This window comes from Sceloporus occidentalis, unplaced genomic scaffold (genome assembly GCF_023333645.1).
Source record: "Sceloporus occidentalis isolate IW3139 unplaced genomic scaffold, rSceOcc1.0.p SCAF_5, whole genome shotgun sequence".
Taxonomy (NCBI): domain Eukaryota; kingdom Metazoa; phylum Chordata; class Lepidosauria; order Squamata; family Phrynosomatidae; genus Sceloporus; species Sceloporus occidentalis.
This window is the reverse complement of record NW_028316985.1, coordinates 130,811,473-130,837,341: the sequence shown is the minus strand read 5'-3', so window position 1 is coordinate 130,837,341 and position 25,869 is coordinate 130,811,473. Positions and strand designations below refer to the sequence as shown.

At 39.8% G+C, this 25,869-nt stretch overlaps 1 protein-coding gene across 3 annotated transcripts in view; it reads right to left on the bottom strand.

The window, feature by feature from the left end:
* The window catches only part of GLRA3 (glycine receptor alpha 3), a 106,359-nt gene that overhangs the window by 18,003 nt on the left and 62,487 nt on the right, over positions 1-25,869 (bottom strand). For all 3 annotated transcript variants that reach the window (XM_089525455.1, XM_089525456.1, XM_089525457.1), the window contains 4 exons: positions 22,926-23,149; positions 19,941-20,023; positions 6,377-6,514; positions 2,293-2,507 (listed from right to left, as the gene is read on the bottom strand). In XM_089525455.1, the coding sequence (XP_089381581.1) occupies positions 2,293-2,507; positions 6,377-6,514; positions 19,941-20,023; positions 22,926-23,149 (660 nt within the window). The remainder of the gene's footprint in view (positions 1-2,292; positions 2,508-6,376; positions 6,515-19,940; positions 20,024-22,925; positions 23,150-25,869) is intronic.

Genomic DNA, 25,869 nt, shown 5'->3' with positions numbered 1-25,869 from the left:
CTAGACCGGGCTCTACAGGCTAATGGTTATTCCAGATCAGACATCAGAAGGGCTGTCAAGCCCAGAAAAACCCAGAGGAGTGAAGACAAGCAGTCACCCAAAGGGAAGGTATTTTTACCAGACATCAAAGGAGTCACAGACAGAATAGGCAAAGTGGTGAGGAAGCACAGCCTGCAAATAGTTTACAAACCGACAAAGAAAATCAAACAAATGCTTTGCTCAGCCAAGGACCAGAGAGACCCTCTCACAGCCGCAGGAGTTTAATGCATACCATGCAGCTGCTGACAAGTCTACATAGGGACCACCAAGCGCAGTGTGCAAACAAGAATCAAGGAACACGAGAGACACTGCAAACTGGGCCAGCCAGAAAAATCATCATCAGCAGAACATGCCACAAACCATCCTGGGCATAAAATACTGTTTGAAAACACTGAAATTCTGGACCATGCCAACCACTACCATGTCAGGATGCATAGGGAAGCCATTGAAATCCACAAACATCTGGACAATTTCAACAGGAAAGAGGAATCCCTTAAAGTAAACAAGGTTTGGCTACCAGTCCTGAAAGATAGCCAGATAAAGACAAATGCAAATGAGAAATCTCTCAGGGTCAGGGGTTTCCCAGCAGACAATGTGCACTAATCAAGCAGACATCAGTCCTCTTGTACAGACCCTCACACCATTAGTAACCAACAATACACATGCAAATCACTCCTGCCTTTCCAGATCACACAATATATATAGCCAAGTCCTTTCCAGGCAAACATTCTCTGAAGATGCCACCCACAGATGCTGGCAAAACGTCAGGAAGAAACTCTGCTAGAACATGGCCACATAGCCTGAAAAAACCCACAAAAAACTATATGAAGCCTTTGACTTCATATTAAAACTTTTTTTTGGACAACAATCGGCAAGTTTCACCTATACAAGACTTAAAAGACTTTCCAGATGTAACAATACAGGGACATATTGAGAAATGCAATGTTCTCTGTCTAAGAAAGGAGCAGCGAGTTTCGCACAGCACAGGGACCACATGGAACTCAAGGGAAGCTACTTTTCTGTGCTAATTGAGTTGAAGTTTTATTACCTGTCTTTTATTGCTCTTTGCCAGCACTGACAAACCTCCAGAACAACTGAACTACATGAGAAACAACATCTGGCACAAAGTGTAAGCCTATGACTCCACCATCATCATATTTCTTCTTCTGTATGATTTTAAAAAATGTTTTGTTTGATGAAGAAGCCAGTGGAGCTTTAAAAACTTGTATGATGTATTTTATGCATACGGTTGGCCAATAAAAGTATGGTTCTTTTGTAGATTTTGCATTCTTTTGTATTCTCTCCCTCATGGCTCACCGCTACATTCCCAACATGCCCCCCAGGACTAAAGCTCTACCTCAAAGAAGGGCCACATGGAAACCTCTGGGATGGCTGGAAGTGGCCAGAAGGAGGAGTCAGAGACCAAATCTCCCCCTCCAGTGTTGGAGCTTTGCTTAGAACTGTGGAGGGAGCATCTTTCCTGTGGTCCCTGAAACATTCTCCCTGGCATAATAAAATTTCCCTCTAAAACAAAAAAGATTGCAATATGTACTAAAGTAGAATCAACAAAAAGAAATCAACAAACTATTTCCCCAGTTAAAAAAACCACTCCTATAAAATGACTGACATTCATTATTTATCGTATTAACAATTATTCATCATTCGATGACCAATGGTACTGCCAATTTACTCTTTCTCCATAGTCTTGGTGACTGCTAGAGGAAGGCATAAAGACACCAAATCATATGGTAAATGTTTTGAAATATGATAACCACGTTTCTGTTTGCCTCAGGGAAGAAGTATCCCAGGAGAACTGTAAATTTTTCCCAACCCTCAAAGACAGTTCTACATTTGTGGACCAGCGAACAGAATTGCTTCTTTATAGGCACTTTTACTTCCAAAAGTTAAGAACTGCTAGCCACAAGAAGAAACTGCTAGCTACAAGAGATCAGGTAAATAGGTAATAGAGAAGGCAGTCAATAAAGAATTATCATGTATCAATGAGCTTCTATAATGATAATATAGATTTGTATAATGCATTTGGCATAGTCAAAAATATAAAAAAGTAATTAGTCTGATTTAAAATGGGAAACCTTCTCTTATCTTTCCTCCTTCAATGAACTCTGGTATACATATCTTACAAGGAACACATACTTCAAGGCTCTGAGGGCTTGAGCCTGCTATGCTAAAACAAAACACAATATTCCAGAATCAACCAAAATTAAAATGCACAAAGTCCAAGAGCTTGCATACCTTTGGGAGTGAAGCCCGTGACCCTGAGCTCTGTGTTGTCATAGTGAGTACAGTTGTTATACCTAAAGCAACTCTGGCTGGAGCTGCATCCATATTGATCCAAAATGACACCCAGGACAGTATGACAATCAAGAGACTTGGTATGTACATTTGAATGAGATAATAACCCATCTGTCTTTCGAGGTGGAATCGAACTTCAATACATGTAAACTTGCCTGTTTACAACAAAGAACAACTGTTAGTGGAATTAGCATTGTTTCTCTTTACCAAATAGTTCTTGATGAGCAATTTTAAATAGTTTTCTGTTTATAACAAATTGTGGAAATTTTCTAAAGTGTACCAATTTCTGTTTACTTGCTTATTGCTTAGTTATTTAATTATTAAAGAATGTATGTGATAATTTACTATAGCTCTGTTCTGCTTTTATGTATTTATCTTTTTAATGGGAGCTTACAAATGAAGTGATAAAACAAAACAATAATAAAAATTATACAGTGGCAGTGGGTATCTTCTATTTCAGTGGGATAGTGAATCAGAGGAGCTACAAAAATATTCCCTACATGTAATATGTCCAGTAACTTGGACAGTTCCTTTAACACCCTCACAGCAGAAATAATCCAGGTTGACACTGCTTTAACTGCTATGGCTCAATGCTGGGAATGCTGGGAATTGTAGTTTTATGAGACTTTTAGCCTTCTCTGTCCAAGCTCTCGGGACACAACAAACTACAGTCCTCAGAATTCAATAGCACTGAGCCATGGCAGTTAAAGCAGTGTCAACCTGGATTATTTTTGCAGTGGAGATGCAGCCTAAAATAACATTCAGATTAAAACTCAGGGAAGATTCACCACACCACTAATGTGGGAGCTATAACCCACCACTAAACAATAGTCCATTAAAATAATTTTTACAAGAAAACCATTAAGTAACACTGAAAGTAAGGGTAAGAGACAAAACCTTGATTAAAATATAGTGCAATAAAATCATCACAAAGCAGAGGCTGAAGGCCAACAGGGCTATCTCCAGACATTTTGCTTCCTGAAGTGGAGAAGTAAATGGAACATAGTGCATAGTTCACAACCCTGGGGAAGTTATGTTTGGCACGTGAGACAGAAAAACATGTGAGTGATTCTGTCCACACACCAACACTTGAGCAATAAAAACGCAACGATAATATGTTTAATGACATATCGATTTCCTTCAAGATACCCTTGTCTTATGTGCCAGGCCTATAAAAATGTACCTGTGGGACAAATTCACGGAACTCATTAGAAATCACTTCTGAATAGACATGCATAAAATTGCATGTTAAGGCAGTCCTTAATAGTAGAGCATTCCTGCTTACACAGCAATAAATAAATAAATTTATTTGCACAAAAATAAATCAAAGTAATAGGAATGTGTAGAAGTGAAATTAAATATTATTTTCTCAGTGTGAGATAAGAAATCATTCTTTCTTTGGGAGCCACAGACTTAAAGCCTTAACATATTGTACCACTTGAGCTCTGTTTTATATATTATTACTATTATTATTATTAGTAGTAGTATTTTAAAAAAACTCTTATTGAAGGGAGTTCATCACTGACACAAGGACGTCTATAACTGTCACAAAGGTGCTTGCTTTTCTGTTATGGTGTCTATTGAGCAACAGTTCAAATTAATATATCTGTGGATAAAATATAAGCTGTACACTCTAGTAGGTGCCAATGGTGGTTTCCAAGAGTTCAAGAGGAAGGAGTTATAATAGAATCAGTTTCCTGTGGTATACAACATATTTTGATAGAAGAACAGGTTGTGTCAAGAATCCAACCAGTATAACACAACTGGGCTACCAGTGGAAGTCAATAGAAGGAACTCCATACTTTACTTGAATCCATTGGTGTCACTCAGCCTCTGGATCCATTATTGCCACTTGGAGGCTCAGATGGAATCTGTAGTTTGGAGCCCCTTCTGCATACTTACGCTGGTAGCCCAGATCTATCTGGATGGAGGTAGGTTTGAGTCAAAGTCTACACTCAACTAAAGTAAAATTATATTATTTTTATCTGTTTTTGTTGGGTTGCTTTCAAAGACTGTCAGAGTCCTTACTTTCCCCTCTTAGTTCAGAACTGAGGCTCTTGTCTTGGACTAATCAGTGCAAATAGAATATCTATCTATCTATCTATCTATCTATCATCTATCTATCTATCTATCTATCTATCTATCATCTATCTACAGAGATATTTTGAGGTTTTTGTTGTTGTTACAGTGGGCCCTTGGTATATGTTGGGGTTTGGTTGCAAGACACACCACTCACCCTGTGGACACCAAAATACGTGGACTCCCATGTCTCATTAAATACAAACCATCCGGTAAGATAGTGTACCTTGTATAAAATGGCAAAATCAAAGTTTGCTATTTGGAATTTATCTATTTTAAAGAAATTTTCAAACCATGGATGTTTGAATCCATGCATAAAAAATCCATGGATATGGATGACCGTACTGCTTGAGTCCATACTTAATGCCTCTGTCCACTGGGATTTCTGGTTTCCTTCCCTCCCCCCCCCCCCCCCCCAACATTTCCCACCTTTAATCTCAGGAATCCTAGCAATAGTACCCCAGATAGTTCTCTCCAATTTTCTATACTCTTTTAAACTACAGGAATCTTAGCAAGATTCTCTCCTATTTTCTAATCTATCTTACTGACATTATTATTAACTTTATTTATTTAGCCTTTCTTCAAATTGGGACTCAATAGAGCTCTAAAAAAGACTCTAAAAAGGCATTTCTTTATGTGTTATGGCACACCTACCTATTTCCTTCTGTGAAGCCCTTCATTTGGAGTTTCACCTTTTAAATTTGAAGCTGAGATTAGACAACCACCACAAATACAGTCAGATTTTGAGGAATCTAACATGATTTTTATGGGTTATAGCTGGTCCCCCCCCCTTTTTTAGTGAGCTTGAGTTTGAAATTTTGACTTGAAAATATGCACTGCAATTTGAACAACAGCTATTCTTGCAGATTTTGAGACATATAGTATGACATCCTTGTAAATTATAAACAGATGCAGAGATGTTAAATTTCATTGTATTGTAGTTGGATATTCGTTTTTGTTTTTGTGTGAGTTGTAACCTAATTTGTTTTTTTTTAAAACTGCATTGGGAGGTGACACAAAAATTAAATATCATAATATATTACCTCCTTGGGAAAAGTGACCTAATACACATGCACTTATTAGTCTTCCACAATGATGGTGATGTTGCTCATTTAACATAATAACTTCTTTAGTTGCTACTTGTTGGTGTCTGTCAAGATATCCATGTACCTCACTTTAGGGGCCCTGGTGGGCTTAGAGGCAATCAACAAATGCCTTAAAATAAATAAATATCTAGTGTTGTAGTGATCTGAGCATTGGACTACAGCTCTGGAGATCAGGGGTTGATTCCCCTCTTGTTCATAGAAACCCAAGTGTGACCTTGGTTGAGTCACACACTCTCAGCTCCAAGAAACCCAGTGACAGATTTGCCTAAAAGTCACTAAAACTTGGAAACAACTTGAAGTCACACACCAAAAAATGAAACCCCACCCGCCTTTCACCAGTCATTGCTGCTCTGTGGTTATATATTTTGAATATGTTGCTGAATAATTCAACAATTAACAGTTAAAGAGTATCAATTGTCTTTTGGAATTTTTAAAAATATGTAAATGTTCTTTATTGTTTAAAAAAACACACAAAAATATACAAACTACATAATCAACCTAATTACATACTCAAACAACCCTAAAAATTTGAAATTGAAAAGACTTCCTAAGTACCTAATCTCCATGATACCCCTCATGAAAATCATCTTCCACCTAAAAAAGCAGCCTATTTAGCTTTATAACAGCTTTGTGTTACTAAATTAATTTCACTCCTATTATGTAAATCTCAACCATGTTTCCTATTTTTATTTTTCATTTTTCCAAAATCTTCATCATAATTCCTTTAATTTGTACCTTTAAATCATTATGTCCTGAATGTCATTTAAAAAAATTCAATCTATTTAATAAAGCTTTTAATAAATTCTTTTGGACTTCTAATAGAATAATGTATCTCTTACCTGTATTGTAATGTTTGGTGCAGTAACATAAATCCTTATCTTCTTTTAGCAAGAATTGTGGTAAAGTGAGACCATCTGCTACTTGCACAGCACCATTTTCTTGCCATTCAAAAATAAGATCATTCATTGTATATCCAACTAGGGAAGGAAATGAAAACATAGTTTGGATGAAAGAGAATATAACTGAAATGCCTAAGATGATCAAAACAGAAATAAGGGCCAGTTACAGACCGGCACTTGGGACGTCCGCAGGACGTCCCATTTTAAAAAAGGGGCGTCTCTTCTAGACGCCCCTGGCTCTAATACGGACTCTGTCCGTACAATATGGCTCCGGCCGTTCCACACGGCCGGCGCCATCTTTACATATCGGACGCTGTGCGTCCGAACGTGTCGCGGTGCTAATGAGGTCGCGAGTGCGCCGGCGGCGCCTCGCGATGTCATTAGGGCGCCGCAGAAAGAAGCTCCATTTTGGAGCTTCTTTTTTGCTCCGCAAGGGAGCCGCATGGTGTGGCTGCGACAGCTCCCTTACGGAGCAAGCGGCGGTGGCGGCAGACTGCCTCAAAGCGGCGGTCTATAACCCGCCCCGGTCAGAATAGACATCTACTGTCAAATGAAAAAACCTTCATCAGGTAAGAAGTGTGCAGAACTGATTCAGCTTTTGCTAGGATCCTAGTTCTCTCTCAGTCCTTCAGTGTGTTGATATGAGCCATGTTAGGCTATCTTGAGAGGGGAACAGTAGCAGTAGTTCAGTATTGTTATTGACACTGACAGAGAGGCAGTATGATGTGGTTGTTGCTGCTCTGATCCCCCTTGCTCTCCAGCAACCATGAAATGGCCACTGGGAGTGGACTATTGCCTTGTAGGGGCGCTGCCACAATAATCACAGAAGCATATCTTGGAGAAAAGGCCACAACTTTATTAATTGCAAGCAGCAATAAAACAGTATAGGGTTGGCCCATAGCATGAGGTCAGGATCTGGCAAAATCGACCAAAACCCCAGTTGCTCGATACCCAAGGCCTGCACCAGGCCTGCCGTCGGGAAGACCAAGGGACTATGGACCACCGGATAGCAACCAGCCAATTGTCCATATTTCCACTAGCCCCTAGTCACTGGGCCGCATAAAACATAATGGCCCCCGCAATGGCCATACGTAACCGCTCAGCGTACCCAGGTTCCTAAGGACTCCCTCTCCAGTGCTCTGCAGCCCTGGAGACCATCCACTCCAGATCCTGGCCTATGCTGCCGCCCCTGGTTGTGACAGTAACACCAATCCAAGGGTGGGAGGGTGGGTAGCTGATCGCGAAAGACCCCGGACTCCACGCAGCACGGCCTTATATAGGCCAAGTCCGGGGCGGGGCCAAGCTAGGTCACTCCTCCCCCTCAAGGCAGCACCAATCAGTTGCCTTGGAGGACCAGAAGGAGCGACCATAGAGAAGCCCTCCGGCCGGCTAGAATGGCCACCCCCGGAAGTACCATCTCCAGCCCCGCCCACAGCCAATCAGGAGCCTCAGCCGCCCTGCAATGCATTCTGGGCGCGCCGAGGCCCACATCGCCGGCGCTCCTGCCGGCGGCAACATGGCTGCCGGGTCATTCCGGTAGCCATTCTTTGTATCAACATGGTGAGTCCTGCAGCTGGCGACAGGGGAGCCATAACACAGTTTTGGATGGAAACCTTTTATGCCACGAGAATCAGACAAGATCTTGGTCTCAGAGTGAAAGGCCATATTAAGCCAAATATTAATTTGTAGCTAGGTGTCAGGGCTTGTCTCTCGCTCCCTTTATATATACACTTTTCCCTCCACGTTCGCTGGGGGTTAGAAACACAGGACCCCCTGTGAATGTAGAAAACTGCAAATAACAAAAACACTATGTTTTTACCCAAAATAACACCTCTCTAGGAATCTCTAGGTTCCTAGTGCAACTCTGATCAACATATGGCAGACACTGAACATATAATTGAGCTGGAGGAGCTACAAATGTCTAGTGGAGTGTCCTCTCTAGGAATCTCTAGGTCCTTCAGTTTGACTTTTGGTTAAAGTTGACCATAGAGTTACGCTGGAGGACTCAGATATTCCTAGACAGAACATATTAATAAAATCCGTGAATAATCAAATCCGCAAAAATCAGAGCCACAAATGTGGAGGGACGAGTGTGCGTTCATGTATAAATTATGTTTCTACTAATATAGAGATCACAGAAACAGTGGGTAGCAGGGCAGAAATCCAATTGTTTGTCTCAGTTAGGGAAGAATCAATGAATCTATGAAACATATAAATGGTGACTAACAACTTCCCATTGATTCATTGCATCAGTGACTTAGCTAGGACTAACAAGTGAATTGAGGCCAGCGTATTAAATACACTAGCTGTGTAATGGAAAGTTGCATCATGGAGGCCAGTATTTAGTTTCTAGTATGGAAGATGCTGTGCCTTAGCCTGGAAGTCATAACCCAGAGTAGTAAAATGTTTTGGGTTGGAGAGCTACATCCATTGTTGGCTGGGGGTGTACAGGCATGCATACATACACAAACATGTGCAAACTCCTCAGACATACTCATCTAAGTACCACTAGTGTAGCAATAAATGTTCAAGTGCAGGATTTCATCATGACAGCCTCTACTTTTCACCAGGAGCAGGACTCCTGGGCCTTACAATGTTTGTTAATGTCTACTCAAAACCAAGCCATCCCCAATACTTTTGAGTATAAAATGACAGTCAAGTATAAAATGACATTATTGCTGGGAAAATCTATTCTCCCTCAAGCTACTGAGGGGAATGCAGCTAAATGCTGAGGGAATAGGGGATTACAAGGGACTGGTGGATTATAACATTGTTGTTTTGTGTCTTCAGGTCATTTCTGATTTATGGTGACCCCAAGGTGACCATGTTATGGAGTTTAATTAGCAAGATTTATTCAGAGGAGGTTTTCCATTGTCTTTCCCTGAGGAAGAGAGTATGTGACATGCCCAACGTCACTGAGTGCATTTCATGGACAAGCAGGTAATCGAACCCTGGTCTCCAGATTGTAGTCCTTGCTAATCAATTTTTTTAACCAGTTCAACCATGTGAGCCATTGCTCTACTATACCACTGCTGACTGCCCTCCTATCACAAGTCATTTCCATTGCTGTTTGTCCATTACCACCAACCCTGAGTATACAGCTATTTTAAGAATCAGGAATCAAGTGGGAGGTTGGGCAAAATGAGTGAAGTCCTAATATGAGAGCCAAAGGGGATACAGTTGTTCATCCTTCTTATAACCTAAAACCTCTCCAATTTCAAGATTCCATCATGAACAGAAATTTCAAATTTTAGCATTTCCTGAATCATGAGTGGAAGGCCATTATATTACTCCAAGTGTTGACTGAAAAAGGAAGCCTGATGAAAATCTGTAAGATTTGTTAAATCCTAGCTTTAATTAAGCCCTGGATATTAGCATTAAAATTTCATTCTATTGATTTATGAAATGAATTTTTAAAAATTGTATTGTCTAGAGTTTCTGAATATAGGGGTGAAACAGATTGTCATAAAGCAGCCCCTGCCAAAGGTGGATTTTGGCTGCAGCAACTGTATGCTGTGGCCACAATCCACTTTGAAGCCAGCCAAATAAAAAGAGCTGCTCTTTTTTCAGGCAACAAAAAGCCAGCTTCTGTAAACATTGTGCCACTGAAGCTGCTCTGGTGTAAATGGCTGCCTGGACGGTGACACAAAAAGGCCATCTATTTCTTTTTTCTTTCATTGATTTTCCTTTAAAATTAAGATCTAGTTGGGCTATAAACTGTGTAGTTACATTCTTTATAAAGCAAAATGATGATTGCATGCCAGAATGTTATCTTGTCAATAGATAGATAGATAAATGGATGGATGGGGTGGGGTGGCGTGGCGTGGGAGGCAGGAGTGGAATATCTTATGTTAGATTTCTGTCCTCTTATGAGTTTGTGTTCCTTTTATTAACCAGAACAGTTATCTTAAAATCAGTTTGAAATGGATTTCACTTTTAAATGCACAACATCATACAGCATCACACTATTACAAATCCATAGGGGAACCTTTCAGCCAGAGATCCACAGATGCATATCTTGTATCACACACTGTATGGATTCAGACGAAAACCAACAGTGTATAAAAGAAATTAGCATTTGAAGCATGTAGATTGTAGCCAGGAGAAAAATCTCCTGAGTGCAACTCATTGAACTGACAAGAAACAACTGCTGTGTCAAAATGGATTTTCCCAAATGAGATTCATTCATTTAATATGTATTTTAATTATAATTAACTGCCATGACCACTAATTCTTTCTATGATAGAATTAATTTCTATGTGAAACAGCATGACAATTGTTGCTACATTTCCCCTCTTTATCCATAAACTCATTATTTTTCCTGATTCAAGGCAACTTGGTGCTCTGCTTTCTAAGTGCTATGTTTCAAAATCACTAAGAAAATAACAGCCCTCTAAAATTATTCATATATATATATATATATATATATATATATATATATATATATATATATATAAATAGAATTAAGAACACTAGAGTTGGAAGAGACCACAAGGCCATCCAGTCCAACCCCCATGGATAACAAAATCCGTGGATGATCAAGTCCCATTAAATATAATGACATAGCAAAATGGTGTCCCTTATAAAAAAGGGAAAATCAAGGTTTGATATTTGAAATTTATACTTTTTTGGAACATTTTCAAACTGTGGATGCTTGAATCCGTGTGTAAAAAATCTGTGTATAAGAAGGGCCGACTGTATATGCAATAGTGCATAAAATTAACACTATCCAAAGCATGCTTGAAGCAAGCCCATTCCGGGGGGAGGGGGGCACACCTTTGCTGGCCCCAAAGCTTCAACACTGTCTGTGATGTGAAGCAAGTACCTAAAACATACCTAGCAAAATGAGCCAAAGCTCATTGCTATATGCGTTCCTGGTAATATTCAGAATTAATCAAGGTGTCCATGTTTTCCTGATTAACTCTTGGTAATGATAGTCATTGCTACTCAGTAACATCCCATATATGCTTATTGTAATGAATGGGTACTGTATAGCAGAAATGTCTTATCACATTGTACACTGGGAAAAAGAAGAGTTCTAGGTTCTACAACAGTTTCTACCCACTATACACTGAAGTAGTGATACTCCATAGCAAAGGATGGCACCCAAATCCATGAATGCTCAAGTCCCATTATATACAATGTAGTAAAATAGTGCCCCTAATATAAAATGGCAAAATCAAGGTTTGCTTTTTGGATTTCTTTGTCATGAATATTTTCAAGCCATGGGCAGTTGAATCTGTGGATGCAGAATACATAATATGGATGGCCAACTGTATTTTAGATTACTTATGATTTACTCTGCTCAGGGCATGGCAGGGTCATAGACCAAGAAATTTTGCTGCCTCATCTGAAAAACAGAATGGGTGCTGCATCCTATTTCATGAACAGAAACTGACCAGATTGGCAGGTCAGTCAATGAACAAACATGTTCCAATGCACCTGGAGGCAGCACACTTTCTTAGAAAATGTGTTACAAGCCATATGGCACAAAGCAAGTCTGCCTGCCAACATTGTGCTGTCACTCCCTGTGAAGCAGCACCTGCAACCTGTTGCCCAATGGTATGGCTTGCTTGGAAGCAGAAACAAAAGCAAACCATGAGCACGAGCTACTTTGTCAGATCACTGGGAGTAAACAAACCCCTCACGCCATTCTTCCATTACTCTCACTCTGAATGGGATGAGGAATGCCTTCCCATTACCTCAGTAACTGAGTAGTATTCACCAGTGATGTATTCAAGTCTTTTATTCCAAGTCTCAAGTCAAGTCTCAAGTCTTTACCTTCAAATGTCAAGTTGAGCCTCAAGTCCTTGCAAGATACTTTTAAGTAAAGTCTCATGGCTTAAGTCTGGGACCAGCTTTAACAGAAAAAAAGGAGGGGGTATGTATGAGTGGTGGGTGTTTGAGGCAGGAGGATCCTTCTTCTAAAGCTTTGCCAATGTACAGCAGGGACAAGCTACTGTGTAGACCTGAAGCCCCACCTTAAGCCCATTGCCTGACATGTATGCTGTTTCTGAATGAAGTTAGGCCAGCAAGCTGGCCACTAAAAATATACACGTCTTGAGCTGAGTCAAGTCAGTGCCTCATTTATTGCCGAGTCAATTCCAAGTCAAAACATTAAAGTGGCTTAGTCTGACTTGAGTGCAAGTCAGTCGACTTGAGCCTACGCCACTGGTATTCACTATATCTTTGTACTGTCCTGGCAGTTTCATTGCCTGCCAATACAAAGAGACATTACTTTTGGCTTCATCAAGATCTAGTGGTACTTAGCACTTCATATCTAGCTGAAGCAGAATGTAGGTAGAATATGATGCAACCCTAGCACTGCAGTCCTATACATTACTCAGAAATACTTCCCAGTGAGGTCAATGGAACATACTCCTTTGTATGTAGGTATAGGACTGCACCTTAAGTCAACAAGGATTGGCAGACATGCCTCAATGTCCTGACTTCATACTGTTATGAAAACATCACTAAAGAACTGGATGAATGTTTGCAAAACATTCAGTTTAGCACTATGCAAGACTAGCAGCAAATTAAGGCATTTTAAAATATTTAAGACGGCAAATTTAAGTGTCCTAATGCAAGTATATTATTTAATAAGTCTGCTGGTTCTTATTCTTTATAATTCTCTGCACACGAGTTCTTTCTGCCAGTATTTTTGTCCCTTGTCCCTTGTTATTTTTAACTCACTGAACAAGCTGCTGTAGGGTAAATATTTCATTTAAAATTGGCAGAAGCAAAAATAAAATAAAATATTATCTCTATGATGAACTTTGAACATTCTCCACAGAAATATATTTATGAAAACATCAATATAGCACAAGATGCAAATACATTTTGAAATGTGTAACTGACAACATGTGAGTTCAGTTATTTATGACCTAAATAGTCAAGTGACCTAAATAGTCACTTCAGTGGCATGCAGCAATCTGCTATGGTCTCGGCTTCTGCTTCCCAGTCTTTTTGCCTCACTGTTAACAATTTTTCATCTGTGCCCATATGTGTTTGTATGTATGTTGTCTCTCAATCTTTCTTTTTCCTAGCCCATGAAGACTAACATTACACGTACATAATTATTTGGCCTGTAGTTCCCAAAACCTTATATCACAGTAAATTTGTAACAGCACAATCGTATGGATAAGAAATGTGCCCTAATGGGTTCAGTGAAGCTTTATCCCCAAATAGGAATGCTTAGGATTGCACCTTTAATCCTTAAAGTACTAAAATGCTCTTTTCCCTCTTTTGTCTCTTGACCTTGCTATTGTAAACTAAAGGCTCTTACTGAATGGCCAAAAGACTTGGGATTTTCTGGTCATTGTAGCTGTACATTTCAGCTCAAATAACAACACAATATTTTTTTCCTAATTTTCATCTACCACCATTCTAATATGAGCCACAATCTATAAGGTTTTTGTTTGTTTTTGTTTTGTTTTGTCCCAGGTTCCTCCTGATATATTTTTAGGTCATACTGATGGCATTTCAAATGGAGATTTGACTCATCACAGAGGTTTGCTGATGACGTGCATTCCCTCATTGCATCTCTGGTTACGAGACTAAATTATTTCTCCCTTCTCTCTTTTTTAAAGAGTTATATTGTTAAAGTATATAATCTTATATACGGCTGGATACTGAACAGTTACAAGGTGTCAATTCCCAAAGCAGAATGGAACTACTAGGAAATCTGTAGGAGCCCTAATATATTACTCCTCTGGGGTTTGATACAGTATCACTTCCCTAAATTCTTGACTGAAGAGTCTATGTACTTTTCAATTTTTGACACCAAAATACTGAAGTGATAACTATAAACTAATTCAGGAATAATGCATATCCTGTTAAAGCACGAGTAGATGATAGGTCAAGAACAAATGTGGTGTAGTGGTTTGAGTACTGAACTATAACTCTGGAGATCAAGGCTTGATTCCTTGCTTGGCTGTGGAAACCCACCAGGTGACCTTGGGTGAGTCACACGCTCTCAGCCCCAGAAAACCCTGTGATAGGTTCACCTTAGGGTGAACGTAAGTTGGAAATGACTTGAAGGTACACAACTACTAAAACAAGAGAATGGGCCACAGGTTAGAAGCACTTGAAAGGATATATGAACTTGTCACTGTGAATTTTGTAGTCTGCTCCTGTTGAACTTTCTCTTTTGCATGCATTGGGTAACATTAATATTCAATACAGCTTAACTAATGAAGGGTCACATTATTGCACTGGCATAATTACCAGACTATATGTGAGCAATGCCCGAAGTACTGACTTGGAATAGGCAATGTGGAGTGTATGTGATGTGATAAGAAAAGAAAAAAAAAGACCATGGCTTCTCCTAAAAGCCTTTCAAATCCAACTATAGCATTGCAGTTCTCCATATTTGATAACTGATATGTGGATATGTATTCATCAGCCAACATACCAGGACGGTTTTACCTTGGATAAAGTGCTGCAGTAGCTATATAAGAATAAGTCGCACGCCATCACAGAGGGTGCATGAACACATGATATGGATAAGCAAACAACTACACATGGGAAACAGATACTCCATCACAACATTAGTAGCAATGTGTTACAGGCATGCCAATCATTCAGGAGGCAAACCAGTCCCCTACCCAGTGTTATTTTGTAGAGGAAAATAGCAGTGTTATACCTGCAGGCCTTGCCATCACTGGCTCTTTTCTGCCATTTTTAACCTGAAGTTCACATATCTGAATAAAACAGCCTGCCATATCTATCTAGGCTCTCCTCATGATGTAGGAGTTGACCAAACAGGGGTTTCAGTCATAGTGGGAGGGCATCACAGATAAATTTCATTTCTTTGTTTCAGATAGTCACACTAATGGATGGCCAACAGGGCTGTTACAGTAGGAACAATTCCAGTGAGCTGACCCCATTCTCTTTTTTTGCATTTAATTACCCTTACATGGTTAATAATGTATGAAAGTTGCTTCAAGTGAGTGGCATTTCTGGTGATAGGGCTTTGGTGATACATGTGCTGCCACTCTGCAGAAATAAAGTAGTTTGACACCACTTAAACCACCATGGCTCAGTACTATGGAATCCTGAGATTTGTAGTCTGTTGTGGCACCAAAGCTTTTGACAGAGAAAACTAAATATCTCACAAAACTACAAATCCAAAAATTTAATAGCATTGAGCCATAACAGTTAAAGTGGTGTCAAACAGCATTGTTTCCTCAATGCACATTGGGCCCCAATGCTATGGAATCTTGGGATTTGTAGTTTGGTGGGGCACCAGAGCTCTCTGACAGGGAAGGCTTAATATCTGACAAAACTACCAATTCCAGAAATCTATACATTGAGTCATGGCAGTTAAAATGGTGTCAAACTGCTTTATTCTGCAGTGTGGCAACAACCCTGGTCTACCAGTTAAGTGTGAACTCTAAGCTTTTCAGATTTTATGCAGTTGAATTGCTTCTTCAAGTTTGTTTTTTAGATTCTACTTTTTATTTCTATACCATTTAACACTGCCAGCATTTATTTTAAACCACATGATACCATCCCCTTTGCTTCATTTGACTGCAAAGTGCTTTGGACACAATGGGAAACTCTGTACTGTTTTTTGTACAGTAAGTAATTATTCACCAAGAGCTCAATGTGATTAGACATTTGCCCTATAGTTCTTCAAGTCACAGTGACTTGAGTTCTGCTCTCATTATTTTTTTACAAATGACTATTTAAGGCACATGTTCCAGTGCAGCTTTGCTTTACTAACTGAATCCAAATGAATCTCTAGGCATCTTGCAGTGGCTAAGGAATATTGTCCTGTTGACTGCACTGATTTTACTACTTTTCTGCAAGGCAGGCCAACAGCATGCCTCCTGGACAGCCAAACACACGAGCCTTTGCCTTAAGATTAGAATTCCTAAAGCTAACTATATCACAGATTCTTTAAGCATGACCTGAGCTCCACTTGAATAACAAGTAGGAAAACAAGTGCTTATTATGGTTTCCTTTTACATTCTACTTATTTTCAGTTCAACTGGAAGATTATTATTGCTAATAAAGGTCTGACATACTATGCCTTCCCCCCACCTCCCTTCCAATGCAAACTGGGCACTCCATTTAACTAAAAGTAGATAGAAATTTAACTATTTCAAAGATGATTTGGATAAAGAAGAAGTACTCCCTCTTCTCTGCATTTCTGAATTCTATCCACATTTGTTTGTTTATGTCCATCCTTTCAACTGGCAGGATTATTTCCCCCAGTCGAGGTGCCAACCAGAATTTTGATACAATCAGTGGCTGAAGTGACAGGGTATTTCTCAATAAAACCATTTGGACCCACTAGCTTCCTGGGAAGGCTCATCTTTTCCAGTCCCTCATTCCCACATAGACTTTCATTTCTGTTAAGTCTAAATCCTACTATGTAATGATATGTCTATGACTAAAGAACTACAGCATGGTTCTCCACACTCAGATCACTGTCATCTCAGCAAGTAGGGAAAACCAATTCCAGAGAATGTCTTGCAGAGAGTGTGAACAGATACAGACTGGGACAGGACTCTAGTTGCCATGGAGGCCACAAATTCATGATTACTCCCCTCATAGTTGTCTCAGCATGGATGTTGGGAATACTCCAACAAAACAATCTGAGGGGACTGCAGCAATCTTTGCAATCTGAAATCACCACAGGCAGTTTAGAAAAAGTGATGGTTGTGCACCAGAACAATCCCAGTGCTGTCTCGGGAACCCGTTTCAGATGCAAAAATGCAGGTTAGAGGGATGGAGTGATGGTTGTCTTGGATGATACAAATTATCGGGACCCATTTCAAACTGGCTTCAGAACAGGTTATAGTGTTGAGATTGCTATGGTTGCCTTAGTGGATGATCTTCACCTGAGTGTTGACAGTGGAAATATGTCACTGCTGGTACTTTTGGACCTCTCAGTAGCATTCAGTACCATGATATCCTTCTGGAACACTTGGGATATGTGGGAATCAAAAGAACTGGGCTTCAGTGGTTCCAGTCCTATCTCTCAGGAAGGTTCCAGATGGTGGTGCTTGGTGATAGCTGCTCCAACTACAAGGTGCCATCCTATTCCTAATGCTTTTCAACATCTACATGAAACCACTGAGAGAGATCAGCCAGAGGCATGAGGTATGGTGCTATTATTATGCTGATGACACCCAAATAAATTTCTCCATGCCTTCAAATACAGCCTCAACTAAGGATAGTGTGTCTTTTCTGAATGAATGTCTAGAGAAGGTAATGGGCTGGATGAGGAAAAACAAATTGAAGCTGAATCCAAACAAGACAGAAGTGCTTGCTGTCAAAGCTCCTAACCTGGATTTGAAGGTATGTCAACCAGTTATGGATTGGCTTCCACTTCCACTGAAAGACTGTGTTTGCAGCTTTGGGGTGCTTCTGGATCTATTGCTCCAAAAGGCAGCTCAGATAGATGTGATGGCCAGGAGTGCTTCTGCAGTTATACCAGCTGCACCCTTACCTAGAGTCGGAGGACCTAAAAATGGTAGTGCTCATGCTGGTAACCTTAAACCTGGACTGTTGCAATGTGTTGTAAAGTAACCCACTGTGGGCTACTTCTGTACCAAGTTTGGAAACTTCAGTTGATTCAAAACACAGCAGCCAGATTTATTTTTGGGACATCCAGGAGTGATCATATCATGTCAGTATTTAAATCCACTGGCTGCCAATTAGTTTCCAGGCTAGGTATAAAGTGTTGGTTATTACCTTTACAGCCCTACATGGTCTTGGTCCAGGTTATCTATGGGATTACCTCTTCCCTTATAATCTGCCCCCTACACTCAGGACCTCTGGAAGACAATTACTCCAGTCAGACAAGACTAGGTTGACAATTGTCAGCCAGAGGACTTTTTCTTCAGCTGTCACTTTATTGTGGAATGACCTGCCTGATATTTGACAGCTGAATAGGCTGTCTCAATTTAAAAGAGCATTGAAGACCAGTCTCTTTCGTCAAGCTTATCCAGATAATTTTTAAATGATGAATTTTAAATGATGGATTTTAAATGTGGATTGTTTTAGAATGTCTGTGTCTTATTTGTCCTTCTAAACTGTGGTATATTTTAATTAATATGTTTTCATTGATGTTGTGCATTGTTTATTTGTTGTTGTTCCCCACCTCAAACCATGGGGTGAAGTGGATAAGAATTATTATTATTATTATTATTAGTAGTAGAAGCAGTAGTAGTAATATTGACAGACCACTCAGCTCCTTCTTTCCATCTGCCAAGACACATAGTACCCATTGTTTATCAAAGATTTATCATAATCCAGTGATGTACAGTGCGCTCGCACTATATGCAGGCGTGCTTTACGTGGACTTGAGCGTACGCGCTCAAGCTGCAGGGAGTGCACGAGGCGCAAGGGTGTGGTGCGTCCCATTCAAATGAATGGGGCACGCGCCCATGGCACCCCACATGCTCCCACGCTGCCGCGCCACCGCACATGAGCCCCATTCTAATGAATGCGGCTTGAGCATAGGGGGAATTTGCCTTACGTGGGGGGGGGGTCTGGAACGGATCCCCCGCATAAGACAAGGGCCCACTGTATTAAAGTCTTTTACTCCTAGACTCAAGTCAAGTTTCAGGTCTCTACCTCCCAGCTCCAAGTCAAGTCTCCTGTCTTTGCAAGACATTTTCAAGCCAAGTCTCAAGCTGAGTCTTACGTCTGAGAAACAACATTAACCCTCCCCTCCCCCCAAAAAGAGATGGTGGCGGCCATGGAAAATCAAGATGTGCACAAAGTCAGGTAAAAAACATTATCTGAAGGGAAGAGCAAATGTGTTAGGCCAGTGGTCCCCAAAAAGTGCTCTTTAAGGAATTTTGGACTCCAGCTCCTAGAATCCCAGACTATTGGCCAACATGGCTGAGGCTTCTGGGAGCTGAAGCCCAAAATCTGTTAAAAAGCACAGTTTGGGGATCACTGTGTTAGGCAATGTGCTTGAAATGGAAGGGTCCTCCTAAAGCTTTTTAAAAGCTTTAGAAGGCTCCCTTAATGTGCAGCGGGGACAGGCTGCTGTGTAGATTTCAACTCCATTGTCTGATGCATTTCTTGTTTCTGTAAGGCCAGCAAGTCAGTCACTAAAATATATATAAGTCACAAATCAATTCAATCCAGTGCATCATTTATTGCCAAGTCAAGTCCAAGCGACTTGAGCCCAACTTGAGTTTGAGTCAGTTGACTCAAGTATACATCACTGCCATAACCCTTCCATCCTATTCAGTATTAATACTTTCAGCCTTGTCATTAAGATTGCTCAGGGTCAGGCTCTCTGAACTGGGAGAGATAGAAGCACTTTCAATATAGATGTGTTTTTTTTTCTGGATCAGGAAAATGGGTATCTTTAGCCTATCACCACCACCACCACCACCGCCACCATCATCAATCTTTTGTGCACCAACACCATCTCTTTTATGCCAAGAAAAGATCATGCTGCAATGAATTAACAATGTTTAATAAGGTGAAGGAAAATTTACAATAAATATGAAAATACTATGGTTACACTTACAGCTTTCCAGCTGCATTATACATGTTTGGACATCCATTGGGAAATTTTTGAGATCCATTGGACAGGAGAGTATTAAAGTCAGTCTGAAATAAAACAAAACAAGGATTAAAAATTGTATTTTGGATGACACATATTCCCTCATATTCATGCATTTACTATACGCATGCATTTGTATACAAGAAAAAGTAGAGCTCTTGGCAGCCAGCTCCACACATGTAATTCAAATATAAATTTACAGTCATTTGATTATTTCAAGTATTAGATTTGAAAGAAGTAAATTTGTCTAACATACTGAGAAAGATATTTTAAGGATTTTAATTGTACGTATGTTACCTGTGAGTAAACCCCAGATGTGAATTATTTCACACCTACCACAACCTAAGGTTTGGTTCAGATGTTATCCTGCTAGCTCAAATGTTCAAGACCTGAGTCTGTTCAGTGGCTTGAGAAATGCCATACATTTCAGCTGAACTTTAGTTGAAATCCTATTATCTGTTATCAGTTAAATTGACTCTATGCTGCTATAATATGAAGGCAGTCATGGGCAAATGGAACTCTGTACTATTGTTAATTATATTTGAAATGTTATCATTGTTCTACCACAGTCAGAAACTACTGGAATGGTCTATAAACTTCTTCAAAAACTTCATTTTTCATGAAGCCAAATTTTGGGAAATACAATGTCAGCCAGACTGATTATGAGTATTTCTAGAAATGATTATATAACACTGGTCTTGAAGTCCCTTCACTGGCTGCCAACTAGTTTCCAGGCAAGGTACAAGGTGTTGGTGATTACCTTTAAAGCCCTACATGGCTTGGGTCCAGAATACTTGAGGGAATGCCTTCTTCCATATTGTCCATCCCACACATAAAGGTCCTCTGGGAAGAATTTATTACAGCCTATTACAGAGGTCTAGGCTAACAGCAGTTTCCCAGAGGGCCTTCTTTACTGCTGCTCCAAAATTATGGAATGACCTGCTGGTGAAGATCCATCACATTTCCACTCTGACAGCTTTTAAGAAAGCACTCAAGACGGATCTCTTCCGGCAGGCCTTTCCAACTTAGTTACCCCTCCCTAGATATAGAGATATAGATATAGATCTGGATATGAACCTGACTTGAACATGATCACAATTATGAATACCAGATGCTGGGAAATAACACTGGAAAAGGACTATTGTTTTCCTATGCTGCTTTTGGACTTCTCATAGGCACCTGGTTGATCACTGTGGGTAACAGGATACTAGACTGTATAAGGTCTTGGACTCATCCAATATGGATCTTCCAGTGCTGGCTAGTGGTTTCCATGTTAATGGGATGATGAATCCACTCTAGATTTTCATCATTCAGGTTCTGGTTCAGGTTTGCACACACACTCACTGACTGTTGCCAGGGAGGAAACAATTAACTCCGTACTCTTCTAGATAACAGCAGTTAAGCCAAAACAGTAAATTAAACAGGACTCTCTAAGAACATGCTTGCCTGTAAGCGACCATTTGCAAAGAGATAATTCAAGCCAGTCCAAGGTTCTGTGTGTCAAGAAGGGAAGTCAACCATTCCAAGTGTTCAAGAGCCAAATAGGTTTGTCAGCCAGTCCAGTGGTCACAGTCTCAGGAATTAAGAACAGGAACATCTAGCCAAAGCTGGAAAGCAGACAACTGTTTCCAGCAAGAAACATGAGCATGAATGTTCTCTTGAACTGGCTGCATCCAGCTGTCCATGATTAAGAGTGCTTCCCCTGTTCTTTGGCAAGGAACCTCATAGACTGTCTTTGTTTGGCTTTCTTCTCAGCTCACCAGGTCCAAGAGCTTGAGGGCTGTGCCTCTTCTTCTGAGTCCCATTTGTTGTGCTGGTGCCTGTGCTGGACCAGCTTCAGGTGAGTCCTGACTTTATGTCCCTTGATGCTGACATTTCACTGGAAGAGCTGCATGATTGTCCTCATCCTATGAGTCCAATTCCTGGCCCATGACAGTATAGGGTTGGGGAATTAGGTTCATCACCCTGGATAGAGTTCAGCATTTGGAGGATAGGAGTCAGTTATTTAGACAGTTCCTTAAATTTTTGGATGAAAATCAAAATGGATTCCCTCCCTCAGTAGTATGGAGGCTACTAGTCACCACTAAGTTCTTCTTTTTGTATTCTTCTAGTGACTTTCATGAGAGGGACTATTTAGAGGCAGTCACAGAGAAGGTGACAAAGTGTTATACCATGTCTAGAAATCTAGATGCGAGTCACTAGCTAATCATTATAAAACTGAAAAAAGGCATTCACACTTGCTTCTAAGGCCTGGAACAGATGGGCCAAATGAGGTGGCTTCTGACCACTTTGGAGGTGTGGAGTTCAAATGATGCATGCCTCCAAAGCAGCCTGAAGCTGTGCTGAAGCTGCACTCTGGTCCTTTGGACCAGAGCAAAGGGGAGCTAGGGTAATCCAGCTTGTGGTGATGCAGACTGGATCCTGTGGCCTTGGTCCACTTTGGTGGTGGGCTGTGCAGTCGGCATGGTCTCAACCTGCTTGTGGCCCTTACTCAAAACAGCTCAGTGGTGACTTAACTGGCCACACATGTCCCAAACAAAAGAGCAAATCTTCTTATTACACTTTCTATCTATCACACATGGAGACCCCTGCAGAGGAAGCGAGGATTATAATGTTTCTGACAGATCTGTTCCTTGATCTGGGCCAGGTTTCTTAGAATGTCTTGGACTAAATATAGATATTTTTCTGCAGGTTTTCTATTGGGTATCTGAGAAGGCTAGGATGGTTGGTCTGTGGCCTTGCAGAGGGAATAAGCTTTTAAGCATCTGGAGAATCTACATTCTTACTTCCAAGCTCTCAAGACCTCTAAACAAAACATGCATGGTCCTATTTCTCTATCCATATTTATCCCTCATGCATTCCTCCATGCATACTTCTATGACATGGGTCATATATACAACATTAGTCTCATTGTCCCATGTAAAGACAGTTTCTTCATCAGAAATTTACCTGATTGAATAAAGAACATTTCCATTTTTAAAAATTCGTAGCAACTTGTTATCTGTTGTGACTTCATGAAAGTTTGCACCCTTTTCATTGGCAAAGAACAAATCTGGCTTCCAAATAGAGTCCAGCATAGATGGATCTAAATCTAAAGAGTCATCTGGGTATTCACTATAAGCAAGACGAGGATCATTCCAGTTCTGTCGGAGAAAGATGTTCACTCGATAATCCTAAAGCAAAAGGAAGATAATTTAAGCTTTCATATAAGACAGCTCTTTATTTTCATTTTGCCGAGGGATAAGGATTTCATTAGCTTCATCTTATAGCATAAGCCATTGTTTGTGCAATAATTGCACACTTCATCTTTGTAGTTTTTGGACGTTAAACATACTTATATATTAAAATTGAAACCACATTACAAAATTCCACTCCTGGAATTTGCAAAAAAGCAATCACAGTTCTTAAATACTAATAACTTTCAGAGCATAAGGTTTAAATGCTTTAAACATGTATTGTTTTGTGTCAAGAAAGAAGAGAATTATATTTCCAGTATAAATTGCTTTCCTGTAAGAGGATTACTAAATTATACTTTAGTTTCTCTTTTCACTTTTTATTTATGGAAAAGAACCAATTGTCCATAAGACAGAATGGATATATAAAATTCTTCACCAAGACTCTTGAGTTACATGGGGGGGGGGGGGGCTTAGAAAGGTTGTAGATGGGTGCATGCATTCTTTATTGTGCTCAACCAATTCGTAAAGGGTGGCAGAGACAGAACAAATCTGGGAGATGAGCAGACCCTATCCTTTTTGGAACTAAGAACTTCCTTGGTTTTCTATAGCTGTAAGAGTAGGTATTGTCAAATACATTGTTAGGATAGGACTGGGGAGATACTTCTGTATCACCAGTCATCTATGAAGTTCACTGTTGTTTCTTATATGACATATCTAGTTTATATAAGATGGGGTGATTTTATTAAAATAATCAAATCTAATCTACAAACTGTGAACCACCACATTATAATAACATGGAGCATTCTATTATACTCTTTAAAATTCTAAATTAATATAGAAAGAACTCATCATACATTATATTTTGAATGCATGCCATTTCCTGATATTTAAGTATAGATCTTTATAATGCTCTTAAATTTTCTACCAATTTCAGTGACCTTTCTATTTTACTGGACTACTATATATTCACTAGTTATGAAATTCACTAGGTAATCTTGAGTCACAATTAACCCATTTAACCTAGACCAAAGGTTTACTGTAAGAAAAAGAGTGGGGGGAAATGTGTGTGGTAGTGGGGAACACACTGAACCACTTTAAAGAATGGCAGAATACTTTTCATTGCTTTTTTGGTTTTATGAACAAGAATGCTGGACTATTTTAAACTCTGCTTGGTGGCTAATCCTATAATCTTTCTATTATATTTATCATTATAATTCTTTATATCTTCCTCAATGCATATACTTATCTTTCTATACATGTCTGCTCAGATGTAAGTCGTATTACATGCAATGGAGCTTACACTCAGAAACATTGGGATAGCATTGGCATCTTAAGGATTCAAATCCTTCCAAAGTGGCTTGAAAGTCATTTGAAGGAAAGCAAGGCATTGAGGCATCTGTTCGGCATTTGGTCCAGTTGCACAGAAATCTGTTTGGAGCAGCTGGGGTTTTCTCCGTCTGCCTCCCTTGCTCTCTTGCTCCTTCCACAAGGTAAGTGGTGATAGGTGACCCTATTGAGAGGACAGGATGCTCCAAGGAGATATCTGTTTCTAAATATTGTGTTTTGCATTTGTTTCCACTGACTTTTTTGTTTAATTGCTTGCTAATATAGAAATGTTAACATACATAGCACAAAACAGAACAACATAAGCATAATCAAATATTCCTGTGCCACAGATCTTACTATTTTTTGCTAATTTTCTCAATGAAAGAAGCAACAAATCATTTTAGAAATTTTCTTCTCAATGTGTGCAAGTCTCCAAAAACTGCCCAATTTGCAGTTTGTAATTTGAGACATGATGGCTCAGTGGTTAGGACACTGAGTCTGACAATTTCAAGAACCTCAGGTTGGCAGTTCAAGGCCCAAGTGCCACATGGTGGAGTGAGTTCTCATCACAAGTTCCAGCTTCTACCAAACTAGCAGTTTGAATGCATGTAAAAGTGCAAGTAGATAAATAGATACCACTTTGGTGGGAAGATAACAGTGGTCTGTGCAGTCATGCTGGCCACATGATCACAAAGTTTTCTTTGACAATGTTGACCCTTCGGCTTAGGAGATGAGCACCCTACAGTCAGACATGACTAGACAATCACATTTACTTTTTAATTTTAGATTAATTCCGTGCCAAATTTGAACATGGCTGTTTCACATAGAAAAACAGCATTATACCACCGGAAACAATATTTTATGCACATAAAATTAATATTGCTAGACAGAAATATAATTTTCTACAACCACATGCAAAGTTTGTGTAGAATAAGTCCCAAACTACAAAGATTCTTGCTGATCTAGGGTTTTTACCTTGGTGGAAGGAAGGTAACAAATGACAGAGAAAAAACAAGATCAAAAGAGAGCTAAGGATCACTGCAAAAAAGTATAAGCAAATGCAATTACACATGGAAGGGGAAGTATCAGCAGTCATTGAAACCATGGATGAATGGACCTGGATCAGCCAATATGTTGCTGAGAACAAAGAGTCATGTATATTTTGGTCCTCTGTCACTGAGAGGATGATGAAGATGAAGCGCACTTGTAAACTGCTCAGTATGAACTCCCACTTGTCTGTGCCCCACTGCTCCAGACCTTTTGTTTTTCCTCACCACTCTCCCATCTTTTGCAAGAAATCAAGAGATCTCAAAAACCTGCATGTATGTTGTTATAATAGATTATCACATGGAGGATAAGGTGGATCACTCCCATCCTTATGCCATCCTTAT